A 16,402-nucleotide genomic window follows, 5' to 3' on the forward strand; every position below is an offset into this window, starting at 1 on the left:
ACCATGTGAAGTACGTAATGTTCACAAGGCCTACTCCTTTATCCAGTCAAAGATAAGTAGGTTAAATTCAACTTATTAGTCAAATACCAATATTCTTCACACAAATAAACACCTGAAAGAAAACTTATTCATTCTGGCATAATAGGGGATTCAACCTCTTAAAAACATTTTTAGGCTCGGCGCAGTGGCTCACGCCTGTAATCCCAGCACTTTGGGAGGCCAAGGCAGGTGGATGACTTGAGGTCAGGAGTTCAAGACCAGCCTGGCCAACATGGTGAAACCCCATCTCTACTAAAAATACAAAAAAAAAATTAGGTGGGCACGGTGGTGCACACCTGTAGTCCCAGCTACTCAGAGACTGAGGCACGAGAATCGCTTGAACCTGGGAGGCGGAAGTTGCAGCAAGCCAAGATCGTGCCACTGCACTCCAGCCTCAGTGACAGAGTAAGACCATGCCTCAAGAACAAAACAAAACTTAAAAAATCAAATTAGAATTTCGCATAAATTGGTTTTCTTATGTAATGACTCACTACGAAATATTATAGTCATGGGAAGAATAAGTTTGTGTAAAAACAGAAGCTTTTTCTTTTTTTTGAGATAGGGCCTAACTCTGTCAGCAAGGCTGGAGTGCAGTGATGTGATCACAGCTCCTTGCAGCCTTGACTTCCTGGGCTCAAGTGATCCTCCCACCTCAGGCTCCCAAGTAACTAGGACTATAGGCACATACTGCTACTTTTGGCTAATTTTTTATTTTTTGTAGAGACATGGTCTCACTATATTGTCCAGGCTAGTCTCAAACTCCTGGCTTCAAGTGCTTCTCCGGCCTTGACTTCCCAAAGTGTTGGGATTACAGGTGTGAGCCACCACAGCTCGCCTAAAAACAGAAACTTTTTTTTTTGAGACGGAGTCTTGCTCTGTCACCCAGGCTGGAGTGCAATGGCACCATCTCAGCTCACTGCAACCTCCACCTCCCGGGTTCAAGCAATTCTCCTGCCTCAGCCTCCTGAGTAACTAGGACTACAGGCACGCGCAACCACGCCCAGCTAATTTTTGTATTTTTAGTGGAGATGGGGTTTCACCATGTTGGCCAGGCTGGTCTCTATCTCTTGACCTCGTGATCCACCCGCCTCAGCCTCCCAAAGTGCTGTCATTACAGGCGTGAGCCACCGAACAGAAACTTTTAAACTGAGAATACGCTTCTAACATAACCACTAAAAATAAACAAAAAAAAACCAAAAACCTTTTTTGAATCACATTTTGTAAAAAGAGTACATAAACTGCTGCATCTTTAAAACTTTTATTCTGAATATTTAAAATTGGGAAAAACAAAGTTAAAGTAGTATATGTGACATACCTCTCCTAGAGCCTCGTATCTTTTCTGGTTCCATCTGTGCAAATCTTCCCGGTAGTTAAAAACAAATGGTTCCCCAGTTTTTATGTGTCTTAACTGTCCCTCTAAGAAGATAAACAAACAATATTGCTATACTTCAAAGTATATTTACAATAATACAAGCAGTACAACAAAGAATGTCTGATAAAAATTTAAAATAACTTTCTCAGAACAGTTTATCTTTTTCATTAGATTTTTTTTCTTCAGATGTCAATATGACACAAACATACAGATTATATAACTAAGAATGGTCCCCAAGTACTCAAAAGTTATTCTTCTTGACCTTCATCTCTCTAATCTAAAGCAAACTAACAATATTTTAAAGCCTAATATGTATAAAGACCTCTCTAGCTATTGCCATGAACATAGGCCCAGTCCTCAAGAAGCTTAGAGGTTACCTGAGAAGTCAAATCATAAATACTAAGAAGTTAAGCAACTTTTCAGGAAGCTAAACAAACTAGATTGGAATACGTCAACAGTCTAAAAATCTGCCACTGGGGATTCATATAGACAATAAAGTCTAGAATGATTTTGGAAAAATGAAAACTATCTGTGGGCTAGAAGAGGTTCAGAAGGTTTCGGTGAGATTTCTCAACTAGGTCTTCAAATATGGGTAGGATGTCAAATGAAAACTGGAGAGAAGCAGTGAGCTAACACAGGCTCAGGCTATCAAATCACACTCCACAAAGCAAAGATCTTTACCGATAATGACTAAGCTTTACTAATAATTTCAAGGGTACAAGGAATCAAGAAGCACAGGCAAGGCAGGGAGAGGTCTGCAGCATCTGGTCATTTCCCCCAGGTCCTTTCCTCTCATTGGATAGCACTCTCTGGCCCAAAGTAGATGAGGACTCTACGTGTGCATACAGGTAATCTCACCCACTGGTGAGCATTTGGGTTATAAAATATTTCCATTTTATGTGCCAAAGAGTTGTCCTGCTTAAGTGATATTCTTCAGAGAAACATTCCTCATATCTAAACCAGTCATCTTGCTCAAAGTATTCTATAGAAAAGGACTCTCCTCAGAGCAAATGTTAGTCTACGCTTATTTTATTTATTTATTTATTTATTTATTTATTTATTTATTTATTTATTTTCAGGTGGAGTCTCGCTCTGTCACCCAGGCTGGAGTGCAGTGGCCCGATCTCAGCTCACTGCAGCCTCCGCCTCCCAGGTTCAAGTCATTCTCATGCCTCAGCCAGCAGTAGCTGGGACCACAGGCATATGCCACCACACCTGGCTAATTTTTGTATGTTTTAGGAGAGATGAGGTTTCACTATGTTGTCCAGGCTGGTCTAGAACTCCTGACCGCAAGTGATCCACCCGCCTCTGCCTCCCAAAGTGATGGGATTGCAGACATAAGCCACCGTACCCAGCCAGTCTAATTTATTAAATGAGTTAATTATCAGCACGTTTATAAGGAGAAAACATGAAGCCACTTGTCTCCTGAACAGGATTTTTTCCCCAGGGGTATTCCCGGGGTAATCAGGAGAGAAATACACTACAGGCCAATTGCTTAAGCTCCTCTTCCCCTCCACACAACAAATATTACTACTTCTACTGGCATAAAATAACTTTTATTAAAAAGCATAAAAATTAATATCAGAGAAAAGATCAAAGTTTCTAGTCTCTTATTTTAAACTCAACATCTTAGTACACAATGACTGTCACCATAACTCTTAATATCTATAACTGATATTAGAAAGGAATATCCACTAATACAGTGATGACAAAGCACCAATTCAGTTAATGCAGAACAACCAATAGAAAACTACAACTCAAATGCACCTACCCTGTAATAACACTACCCTTCAAGTGTAAGGGTGTATTATTAATCCAATGAATCATGATTCTCTGTTCCAGAAACATCTTTGCAATCTATACTATGTTCCTCCACATCCCAAGTGTAAAGGTTATTTTATTCAGAACTGAATTAATAAATTTTAAAACAAGAATGTTGCCTGAAAAATCATGGAAAACTACTTTAAAACATTGTCACACATAATTACTGCCAGACACTTTGTTCTAAATAACATGTGAAACAGTAGCATCTTTCTCTATAATTTAATTAGGAGTTCAAATTGGATACCAGGGAGTTGAAAGCTCAAGGTTGAAATGCATAAGCTGAATCAAATTCATGACCATTAGTTTACGTAACTTGACAACTACAGAAAATTGTTACTTGGTTCTTTCACTTGAATGAAGAATTTCACCATGCCAGGATGTCATTATTTCTCAAAAGAATACAGAAAACATTCTACTTGGCCTTTAAAAGTAGCAAATAATATCTGTCTTATTATTCTATGAGCATTGCTAAATAAATTTTGCATATACTATATATATATATACACCACTTACTTTCATTAAAAGCATATTCAAATCCCTCCAGGGTATCAGGAAAATCAAGAGGAGGTTCATCTTTTTTCATTAGTTCATCCAAATCTATCCTAGATAATAAATCTAGAAGAGAAATGATATGAAATTTACTTATATTTATTTTCATAGTTTATAACAAAGATATTTTAATTTAATTTAAAGTATTCTTTGTTCTATTAATTTTTATGTGTTGCTTTAACTGATAATGCTACTAAATTGAATTCCCAAAATACTATATTATAATCAAGCACAGTATTAACATAAGCACTTTCAAAATCATAATTCTCAAAACAACTATAACTCAGGTTCTATACACCATTATATCAAACTTCAACTTCTTCCCTTCAAAATAGACAGCTATTAATTTGTACCTTATTCACCTCATTTAAAAAGTTTCAGACATTAACGTGACTTTTAAAAAGTCATCAAATCTTATATATAACGGAAACATTTATGAAGAAACATGAATGTAAATAGTATTATTATAGCATATTATTCCATTTTTAGGGGGAAAACTGTTAAAATAAAACATGCTAACTAGCAAAAATTATTTCACATAGTTTCTGTTCTTCACATCATTTGATTCCATGCAAGCAAGAAAACTCTGTCAAGGAGTTTTTCTTTTCCTTTTTTCTTTTTTCTTTTTGAGATGAGGTCTCACCCTGTCACCTAGGCTGGAGTGCAGTGGCACAATCTTGGCTCACTCTGCAACCTCTGCCTTCCAGGCTCAAGTGATCCTCCCACCTCAGCCTTCCGAGTAGCTGGGACTACAGGCGGGTGCCCCCATGCCGGGTTATACTTTGTATTTTTCACAGAGATGGGGTTTCACCATGTTGCCCAGGCTGGTCTCAAACTCCCGGACTCAAGTGATCTGCCCACCTCAGCCTCCCAAAGTGCTGGGATTACAGGCTTAGCCACCACGCGTGGCCGTTTTGGAGTAATTTTAGATTGATGGAAAAGTTAAAAGACAGTACGAAGAGTGTATTATACCCTTTACTCACTTTCCCCTATTAGTAACATTTTATAACATCATGGCACATTTGTCAAAATGAAGAAACCAATACTGGTACATTACTACAAACTAAAGCCCAGGCATTATTCACATTTCACAAGTTGTTCCATTAATGTTCATTTTCTTTTCCAGGATTCCATTCAGGACACCACATTACATATAATTATTATCTCTCCCCAGTCTCTGTGGTCTGTGACAATTCTCAATCTTCCCTTCTTTTCCATGATCTTGATTTTGAGGACTATGTGTCAGGTATTTTATAGAATGACCCTCAATTTGGGTTTGTCTAATGTTTCTGCTTATGATTAGACTAGGGTTATGATTTCTGGAAAGAATATCACTGAGATCAACTGCCATTCTCAATAGATCATGGCAAGGGGAACATGATATCAACAGGACATCACCAATGATGTTAACCTTCATTACTTGGTTAAGGTACTATATAATATGCCAGGCCTCTCCACTATAACATTACTGTTTTTCCCTCTTCATAACGTATTCTTTCAAGGTGACTATGTCTGGCCCACCCTCAGGGAAAAAGAGGAGGAATTATTCTCTACCTCCCATAGCAAAGAACATCTAAATATATTATTGGAATTATTCTGTATGGAAGATTCATCTCTCTTCATCCATTTACATATTTATTCAATCACTTATTTATATCAGTATGGACTTGTGGACACTTATTGTATACTTTAGGTTATAATCCAATACTACATCATTCATTTTGCTCCTCAAATTGTTCCAGCCATGACTATTGTAAGCTCTTTCAGATGTCTCCTGTGTCCCTTTGACATGCTCTTACCATTTTGCTTTTCATGCACTTCCTTACTTTCTACTACTAAAAGATGCTCCAGCCTCATCTTGTATCTTTCCTGCACCAGCCCTAGAATCAGTCTGTCAACAAGTATTTAATATCTTTTAGGCTCATATTGTAGGATGAGGCAAAAGTTCTCACTATCTGTCATCAAAGAGTCATTTATAAAATCACACAAAAAAATTTAAAACTTCAAATTTACTCATTTCCAAACAGATGTGGAATTATTTTTGTCTAATCAATAAATAAAGGTTAGGTTTTCAGCCTCTTCATTCTAACTCAAGTTCCTGAAGACAAATGCTCTTAGAATATGTTGTGAGGCAAACCAGTCCCTTTCCTACAAAGGAAGTATCTCAGAAATAACACTTTATTTCTGTCTCTCACAGAAATATAACAAATCCTTCTGTATACAACATCATCAAAATACTCTACCTCCAGTCACTAGCCTCTCTCTGTAGAACACAAAAACAAGCCATCGAATCCTTCATTAAAAGAATCACTGTTTAGCACTCTTCAAACTCATATCAAATTCAACTCACATAAAAATACACTATCCTCAATATAAAAAAGTTTGTAAACTCTAGTAAGACAAAAATGTTGCATATACTGGGCTTAAAAAGGGACATATGCTGACAATTCTTCATTCACTAGTAAAGTTCTTGCCACCTTGTAAATCTTTTCAAAATAAAGACAGAAGGGTTTTAATATCAAAAATTGACTTGCAGTGACTAGAACGTTCTCACTTTTCTTCTTCCAATGAATTGAGGCTCTGGGGCAAAATCAGATTCCTTGACTTTGCAGTCATCTACAATTCAAAACTTGCAAACCTTTTAATCAGAATAGAAACTGTTCACACATAAGCAGATTTTGCTTCTAATAGCTCTTTTCTATATCTATTAGCTTAGACCATAAATGCAGCCTTACATCTATATATCACTTTAAAGATTTCAAAGCATTTTCATATACATTACTTCATTTGATCATCACAATCCTATGAAACAGTAACAAGTATTATCATCTTCACTGTCTTTCAGACAAGAAAATGAACTCAGGTAAAACGGCTTGTCCAAAATCACAGCTTAGTAGTAGATGGGATTAATAAAATAAACATATCTCTCAAAGCCAAACCCAGCACTCTTTCAAAATCACCACACTGATTCTATATGCTATATCAACCTTATAATATTCTAGCCCCCCTTTTCTCTGATTATATAAACAGTTATGAATACAAAAATGTGCTTTGGCTTCGCTCAAAATGTTCCTTTGAATGATAAAATGAACAATTAAATAAAAAGATGTTCCTCAAATTTTTCCTGTCAACTAGAGAATTGGATATAGATTTTTTATTTCATTAGCATTGAGAAGACATATAGAAAGGAACTTTCAGAAATTATTTTTCTGCTTTGTAAAAGAAAAGCAATACTGTAAAGCTGAATTTTACCCTGAGACTGGGTTGCAAAGGCAGATTATGCAAAAATCGAGTATAATGAAATATTTCCGTTGAAAATCCCTTCAATAACCTATAAAATACAATAGATTTGAATCCATATAACCTAAGTATGCATCGGATATGACATGACTGTTTTTAAAGCATGGCTCTAGTGGTTAAAGTGATCCAGCAACTAGAATTCTAAACCTCAACTAAGCATATAAAACAACTGTATAAAAATACCATTTCATACCCAAAAGGAAGCAAGAACTCAAACAGATATACTTGTACGTTAATGTTCATAGGAGCATTATTCACAATAGTCAAAAGGTAGAAGCACTCCAAGTGTACATAGATGGGTGAATGGTATGACAGCTAATTTTATGTGAGACTGGGAAATAAGATAACCAGATATTTCATTAAATATTATTCTGGGTGTGACTGTGAGGATGTTTCTGGATAGGATTAACATTTGAATGGGTAGACTTAGTAAAGCAGATTCCCTCCCCAATTTGAATGGGCCTCACCCAACCAGATGAAAGTGTATATAGAGCAACAACGCTGAGTAAAGGAGAATTCACTCTCTCTGCCTATCTTCAAGCTGGGAAATCAGTCTTCTGCCTTCAGATTTAGACTGGAACTCACACCATCAGCTCTCCTGACTTGAACTTTACTGTCAGCTCTCCTGGGTTTCCAGCTTGCTGATTACAGAACTTGGGTCTTCTCAGCCTCCATAATTGTGAGAGTCAATTCTTTGTAGTAAATATTTCCTTAATAAAGAAAGACATTCTTACCTAAAACTGATGTACCTTGAAGATATCATGCAAAGTGAAATAAGCTGACAGAGAAGGACAAATATTACATGACTGCACATTTCTGAGATTCCTAGAGTCATCAAACTTATAGAGACAGAAAGTAGAATGGTGGTTGCTAAGGGCTGGGCAGAGAGGGGAATAGGGAGTTATTGTTTAATGGGTATAGGGTTTCAGTTTTGCAAGGTGCAGAGTTCAGGAGATGGACGGTGGTGATGACTGCATAACAATGTAAATGTACTTTATGCTACTGAACCACATATTTAACAACAGTTAAAATGGTAAGTTTTATATTATGTCTATTTCACCACAATAAAGAAAGTACCATTTGGCATCTTTATTTTTAAAAACTGTATTAAATAAATGAGTATTTAAAACACTATTAGAATTCTACTTCTGGCCAAAATAGAATTAACAGGAACAGAATTATTTTCACTTTCCTTAAACAACTGGAAAGCAAGAAGACACATGTAAAAGAACAGTTGGACAACAGGCAGCCAGAACTGAGAGAAAAAGAAACAAACGACATAAACCCCTTGATGCCCTAGCTTACTGTGTGGAGACAGTTTAAGGCACAGCAGGAAGGAAGAACCCAAACAAAGAATGAAGATCCTGCTGAGCTGATGAGACAGAGATCAGAATTTGAATAATCCAAGGTGGCTGGATTTGGAAGCAGAGAAGGAGGGCAGGGGAAACTGTTTAGAAAGAGAGACTGCTGGGCCGAATTTCAGAGGGATTCACTCATGTCTTTGACTATTTATCCATACACACGGGATAAAAAAAATTACCCAAGGACAGGGAAAGCAGCAGGATGAACAATTCCTGAAGTACACACAGAGCTGCAAATATGTATGCCTATCAGCCCTAAAGAAAGGAGACTCTAAAACTGTCATATCAAAGATTTAAAAAAGCCTCCAAGAAAAAAAAAAGATACAAATAATATAAATACCTGTCAGAACAAAGCCCTACGTTCTTTAAAAAAATACCAAAAAACAAAGTAAAACAAAATTTAAGCAACAACTTATTCTTTAAAGGAATAGAACACAATCCAACACCCAATAATGTATAATTTACAATGTCTGGCATCTATGAAAAATGATGATAAGGCATGTAAAAAGGTAAAAATTATGATCTATAAACATGCAGAAAATCAATCAATAAACCAAGAAATGATAAAGACAAAGGAATTAGCAAGAAAAAAAAATCTATTTCAATGTGATCTGTATGTTCAAAAAAAAATTTTAATCATTAATATACCAAACTGAGAACTGGAAGAACTTTAAGCTTCTATATATAAAGAAATTCTATCTAAAATTAAAAATAGACTGTTAAAAATTCACAGCAAATACAATTACTGGAGATGAGATCAATGAACTTTGAGACCTAACAGTAGAATTCTCTAAAATGAAGCAGAGAAAAATAATAGTTTACAAATGAAGAAAGTATCACTGACCAGTGTGACAATGTCAAGTTGTCTAATATATTTTAAGTGTGTTCCAAGATGATATCAATGCTGGGAAGTGACATAGTTTAGATGTTTGTCCCCTCCAAATCTCATGTTGAAATGTGACCTCCAATGTTGGGGGTGGCCCTAGAGGGAGGTGTTTGGGTCATGGGGGCAGATCTCATGGAAATACTCTATGAGTTCCCTGAGATCTGGTTGCTTAAAAGAACGTGGCACCTCTTCCTTCTCTCTCTCTTGTTCCCTCCCTCTCACTATGTAACATACAGGTACCCCTTTGATCTGCCATGATTATAAGTTTCCTCAGGCCCTCACCAGAAGGATATGTCAGCACTATGCTTCAGGTACAGCCTGCAGAACTGTAAGTCAAATGAACCGCTTTTCTTTTAAATTACTCAGTCTCAAGCATTCCTTTATAGCAACACAAACACTGAGAACTGAGAAAAAAAATTTTTTTTTAAAGTGGATAAAATGTTTTCCAAATATGATGAAAACTTTGACCACAAATCCAAGCAGAATAAACACTGAGAAAATGATACAAAGGTATATCATAATTAAATTTCCGAAAATAGGTGATAAAGATAAAATCTTAGGGCCAGGCGCAGCTGCTCACGCCTGTAATCCCAGCACTTTGGGAGGCCAAGGTGGGTAGGTCACTTTAGGTCAGGGGTTCAAGACCAGCCTGGCCAACATGACAAAATCCCGTCTCTATCAAAAATACAAAAATTAGCTGGGTGTGGTGGCATGCACCTATACTCCCAGGTACTAGGAGGCTGAGGTAGGAGAATTGTTTGAACCTGGGAGGCAGAGGTTGCAGTGAGCTGGGATCGTGCCACTGCACTCCAGCCTGGGTGACAGAGTGAGACTCTGTCTCAAAAAAAACGATGGAATCTTAGAAGCAGATAGAGAAAAAAGGAACAAAGATAATAATGACAGAAGACTTTTCAGGAGCTAGGCAAACAAGAAGACAATGGTGCAACATTTTTCCATTAAAGAAAAAAAAAAGTCCATCAACCTCAAATTCTGTGCCAACCAAAAGCATCTTTCCAAATAGAAGAAATAAAGATTTTTTTCAGACACAGAAAAGTTGAAATAATGTATTGCCAGCAGGCCTGCAGAAGAAAATGGTAAGAAAAGTTCTTTGGGTTGAGGCAAATGATACTAAACAGAAATACGTATCCACATAAAGAAATAATGTGTACTTCAAAAGAAAATTATATGACTAAATAAAAGCATTTATTTCTCATTGTTAATCTCTTTAATAGGAAACAGTTAAACAGAGGATATCACTACAGACCCTGCAGCCACTAAAAAAACAAGAAGGGGCCAGGCACGGTGGCTCACGCCTGTAATCCCAGCATTCTGGAAGGCCAAGGTGGGCAGATTATGAGGTTAGGAGTTCGAGACCAGCCTGACCAACATGACCCCATCTCTACTAAAAATACAAAAATTAGAAGGGTGTGGTGGTGCGTGCCTGTAATCCCAGCTACTTAGGAGGCAGAGGCAGGAGAATCGCTTGAACCTGGGAGGCGGAGGTTGCAGTGAGCCAAGATCGTGCCACTGCACTCCAGCCAGAGCCACAGAGCAAGATTCCATCTCCAAAAAAACAAAAGAACAAGAAGAGAATATTAGTGACAACTCTATACACATAAATCATACAAATTAGATGAAATGGTCTGAGACCTCAAAAACCACAAACTAATAAAACTCACCCTATATAAAATAAACAATATGAATAGTCTTATGACTACTAAAGAAAGTGAACTTGAATTAAAATCTCCCCCCTAAATTTTTCAGGTCGAGAAAGTTTCACTGGAGAAATCTTCGAAATATTTAAAAATAAATTAGTACCAATTCTACACAGTATCTTCCAGTAAATAAAACAGAAGTGAGTATTTCCTAAATCATGTTAGAAGATCAATGTTACCCTGATAACAATTCTAGACAAAGACAGTACAAAAAAAGAACACTACAGTTCAATATCTCTAATGAACCTGGACACAAAAATCGTCAATAAAATATTAATTCAAAACCAGCAATATATAAAAACAAATTACATCAGAACCAAATAGGGCTTATGACAGAATGGTTCACTATTCAAAAAATCAACATTTAATCCATTATTTCAACAGGCTACAGAAGAAAAAAATACATGACCCTATCAATTGATACAAAAAAATACAAGCATTTGACAAATTCAACATTCACTCATGATTAAAACCTCCCAGGAAGCATCTAATAAAAGGAACTTCTTCAACATGATAAACAGCGTTTACCAAAAAACTTACAATTAACATAATGTTTAATAGTGAAAGACAATCTTTTTCCCCCAATGTTGAAAACAAGAAAGAATGATATCCATCCTCACTATTCTTGTTCAATATAGTACTGAAAGTCCTAGTCAACACAGGTCACAAAGAAAAATAAAAGGCACATAGACTGGTTAGAAACATTATCCAATTTGCAAATGACATGATTGTCTATGTAGAAAATCCTGAGGAACCCACAAAAGAATCTCCTAGAACAAACAAGCAAGTTCAGGAAGATCACAGTATATAATATCAACACACAAAACTTAATTATATTTTCATAAACCATCAATAAACATGTGTAAATTGAAATTATAAACATAACACCATTTATAATCACTCCAAAAAATTAAAATACTTACATATAAAGCAAATAACAGGCATAGGATTTACATGCTGAAAATTACAAAGTATTAATGAAAGAAATCAAGGAAGATTTAAATAGACATATCAGGTGAATGGATTAGAAGACTCAATATCGTAGATATCGATTCTCCCAAATTTACCTAAAAGTTTAAATACAATTCCTATCAAAATCGAAGTAAAGTTTTTTGCAGATATAGACAAGTATATTCTAAAATGTGTATATAAAGGCAAATGACATAGAATAGCTAAACAAATTTCTAAAAGAATAAAGAAGGAGGAATCACTTTGTTCAGTGTTAACTTACTATATAGCTACTGTAATTAAGAGAGTGTGGTATTGGTAAACACATAGATCCAGAAAACAAAATAAAGAACTCAAAAACAACTGCCCAAGTGTGCCCAATTCATGGTTGACAGGCATGAAAAAGCAATTCAAAGATGAAAAGACAGTCTTCTTCACAAACGGTGCTGGTATAAGAAGAAATCAAAATGATAAAAATGAACCTCAACCTATATTACTCACATCTTACATAAAATTTAACTCTCAATGAAGGGGAGGTGCTTCAAGAAGGCTGCCTAGAGGCATTTGGTACTCACCTCATCTACGAAGAAGAGCCACAATGCAAGTAAATAATCACATTTCAAACAGGACATCGAAGAGAGAACACTCTAATTTAATAGAAAAGTGACAAGAAACACCCAAAAAGAAAGGATAAAAAGGGAAAGGAGGCAACCTGCTTAGCTGAGATCAGCTGGGAGCCTGGAGAGTCTCCCCAATGTAGGAAAAGGGTAAGTGAAAGACCCCCAGCAGTTCAAACTCCCACCACAGACTCCTGCAATCCTAGCCATGCAAGAGCCCCTCCAACCCCATGGACCCTGAGAATAAAGTAGGAAGTTGCCTGAAGACTGTGCAATGCCATGGCTCTAGAGGAGTTCATGCTGAGCCACACACAACTCCTGAGTCCCAAGCAGCTACAGTAAGGTGCCATTTTGAGAGCCCAGCCCCTATAGAGCTGCATTCTGTCCCCAGGGGCCAACAGCCCCCACATCTCCACATCACTGGACCCCCACTGACGTCACCTGCCTACAGAGACCGCTGCAACTGGCTAATGCCACCTGGGCAAAAATGCAAGCCATTAGCAGCAACCCCATTGCCCCAAGCAGCAAAACCATGGCACATTTTCACATGTCCTAAGGATACACTCCCCTACCCATGGGACCCACAGCAGGCTGCTGCCACTGGGGCCAAAGCACAAGCGAAGCATGCAATCCCAACCATATATCTACGGCTAGAGCCACTGAAAGCAACTTCACCCTCCCTAGTATAGGGCGGTGGTGCAGTCACTGCCGCCCCTACTTAAGCATTCCACAGAGGGGTCTAGAAGTAACCCCATCCCTGCCTACCAGAGCCAAGGTCTACACGTACCACAGGTGGGTGGAAGAGGGCATGTTCACCTGGCTTGGCACACCCCCTAGCAAGAGCCTGAGCATGCCATCCAGGGGCCTGGGATTGCCAAGCACCAGTCCACCACCACTGTCACCTAAGCACTCCTCCTAGGGACCTCAGAATGGGTCCATCCAATTGCTGCTACCAACACAGTCAAAAACCTCACACATGCCACCTGCAGGCCTGGGCACTGCTCTGCCTAGCCTGTCGTAGCTACCACCAATAAAATCCTGAACTGCTCAGAACTCAGAGGTTAGCCCTACCACTGCTACTACCATAGCCCATACCATACCCACTGTTCAGAGACCTAAGAACCCATCCACTGGCCTGACCCACTGGTGCCACTATAGGCACACAAATAAACCACCTAGAGATCCAACAATCAACCCCAATAGACTATCCAACACCAGTGCCAGCGCATGCCTCCCTGGAACCCAAGGACAGGCAGGCTGTGGCTGCGCTGCCAACACTAGAGCCCAAGGAATAGCATACCTGGTATCCTTGTCCCCAGCAAACCTCACCACAGCCTCCGCTAACAACTGCACTCTGAGCCACTGACACCACTAATGTGGTTTACAGCTGAAGAAATCATACAGAAATTACATGATTGCACACACACAGAATCAAAGTCAAAGTACCCTACTCAACCAACACCATAGATACATTTTAAGAAAAAAAATCCATTACGATAGCAAATTCAAAAAATTGGAAGAACTGATTGTCACACCAGATACCCAGATATTAATGTAAATATATAAGATATCAATGTAAATATATTGTGCTTCAAAAGGAGCACAATAACTCTCCGGCAACAGATTCCAATCAAGAGAAATTTATGAAATCCCAGAAAAAGAATTTAAAATATTTATTTTAAAGATGCTCAGTAAGATACAAGGGAATACAAAAAAGCAATAAAAAGAAATCAGAGAAACAACTCAGGATATGAATGAGAAATTTACCAAAAAGATAGACAGATATAAAAAAAAGAACCAACCAGAAATCCTGGAACTAAAGATTTCACTGAATGAAAGACTAAACATATCGAAAAGCTTCAATAACAGGCCAGATCAAGCAGAACAATGCATTTCAGAACACAAAGACGGGTCTTCTGAAATAGCTCAATCAGACAAAAAATAAAGAAAAAACAATGAGCAAGGGTTATGTGACATATGGAATACCATAAAGCTATAAAATACTTGAATTTGTGGTGTCCCAGAAGGCAAAGAGAAAACAAAAGGATTAGAAACCCTATTTAATACATAGCTAAAAAACTTTCAACGTCTAGAAAGAGATTTAGGCATCCAGATACAAGAAGCACATAAATCCCCAATCAAATACAATGTAAAAAGATCTTGTCCATCACATATTATAGTCAAACTGTCAGAAGCCAAAGAAAGAATTCTAAAAACAGCACAAGGACAATAGCTAGTCACTTAGAAGGGAAATTCTATCAGACTAATAGCACATTGCTCAACAGAACCTTACAGGCCAAGACAAAATGGGATAATATATTCAATGCCTAAAGAGAGAAAACCACCAGCCAAGGACACTACGTCCAGAAAAGTTTTCCTTCACAAGTGAAGAAGAAATGAAGTCTTTCCCAAACAAGCAAAAACAGAGAATTCATCACCACTAGACCATATCTAAGAGAACTGCTTAAGGGAATCTTAAACCTGGATGCAAAGGGAAGATATCTAGCATCACGTAAAGGCACAAAAGCATAAAATTAGCCAGGTGTGGTGGTGGGCACCTGTAATCCCAGCTACTCAGGAGGCTGAGACTAGAGAATTGCTTGAACCCAGGAGGCAGAGGTTGCAGTGAGCCAAGATCGTGCCATTGCACTCTAGCCTGGGCAACAGTAGTGAAACTCCTTCTTAAAAGGAAGGAAGATAGATAGATAGATAGATAGATAGATAGATAGATAGATAGATAGATAGAAAGAAAGAAGATAGGTGGATGGATAGATGGATGGATAGAGAGAGAGAGAGAGAGAGAGAGAGAGAGAGAGAGAGAAAGAAGACATGTAGACTAATGGAACAGAATAGCAGAATAGAGAACCCAGAAATAAATCCATATATTTACAGTCAACTGATTTTCAACAAAGGCACCAAGACTATATATTGGGAAAAGAACAGCCTCTTCCAGTAAATGATTCTGGAAAAACTAAATATCTATACGTAGAAGAATGAAACTGGAGCCCCATCACTCATCTATAAAAATCAACTCAAGATGGATTAAAGACTTAAAATGTAAGACCTGAAATTACGAAGCTACTAGAAAGAAACACAGGGGAAACACTTCAGCACACTGGTCTAGGCAAAGATTTTTATGGCTAAAGCCTTTTGAGAAAACAGAAACAAAAAACAGACAAATGGGACTACGTTAAACTAAACAGCTCCTGCACTGCAAAGAAAACAATTAACAGAATGAAGAGACAAACTACTGAATGGGAGAAAATATTTACAAACTATTCATCCAATAAAGTATTAATAATCCAGAATACACAAGGAAATCAAACAATTCGGCAATAAAAAACAAAAAATAATCCCATTAAAAAGTGGGCAAAGGACACAAATAAACATTTCTAAAAAGAAGGCATACAAATGGTCAATTGGTATGTTAAAAAATGCTCAATTTCACTAATCATCAGAGAAATGCAAATTAAAACCACAATTAGATATCCTCTCACCCCAGTTAGAATGCCTATTACTAAAAAGATAAAAAATAACAGAAACTGATGAGGCTGTCGAGAAAAGGGAATTCTTATACACTGTTGTTAAGAATGTAAATTTGTACAACCTCCTTGGAAAACAGTTTGGGCATTTCTCAAAATACTACAAATGGAACTACCATACAAGCCAGCATTTGCACTACTGGGTATGCATTCAGAAAAGGAATCAGAATATCTAAAGGATAATTGCATTGCATGTTTATTGCAGCATTATTCACAATAGCAAAGATATGGAATCAACCTAAGTGTCCA

At 37.4% G+C, this 16,402-nt stretch overlaps 1 protein-coding gene across 50 annotated transcripts in view; it reads right to left on the reverse strand.

Annotated features, from left to right (window-relative positions):
• Window positions 1–16,402, reverse strand: part of ARB2A (ARB2 cotranscriptional regulator A) — a 480,313-nt gene that overhangs the window by 425,576 nt on the left and 38,335 nt on the right. For 41 of the 50 annotated variants that reach the window (XM_073993876.1, XM_073993880.1, XM_005557381.5 and 38 more), the window contains 2 exons: window positions 3,749–3,850; window positions 1,355–1,455 (listed from right to left, as the gene is read on the reverse strand). In XM_073993876.1, the coding sequence (XP_073849977.1) occupies window positions 1,355–1,455; window positions 3,749–3,818 (171 nt within the window). In that variant the 5' untranslated portion in view covers window positions 3,819–3,850. The remainder of the gene's footprint in view (window positions 1–1,354; window positions 1,456–3,748; window positions 3,851–16,402) is intronic. The other 9 variants (XM_045394839.3, XM_073993882.1, XM_073993869.1 and 6 more) reach the window with 1 other exon arrangement.

Source organism: Macaca fascicularis, chromosome 6 (genome assembly GCF_037993035.2).
Source record: "Macaca fascicularis isolate 582-1 chromosome 6, T2T-MFA8v1.1".
NCBI classification, from domain to species: Eukaryota; Metazoa; Chordata; class Mammalia; order Primates; family Cercopithecidae; genus Macaca; species Macaca fascicularis.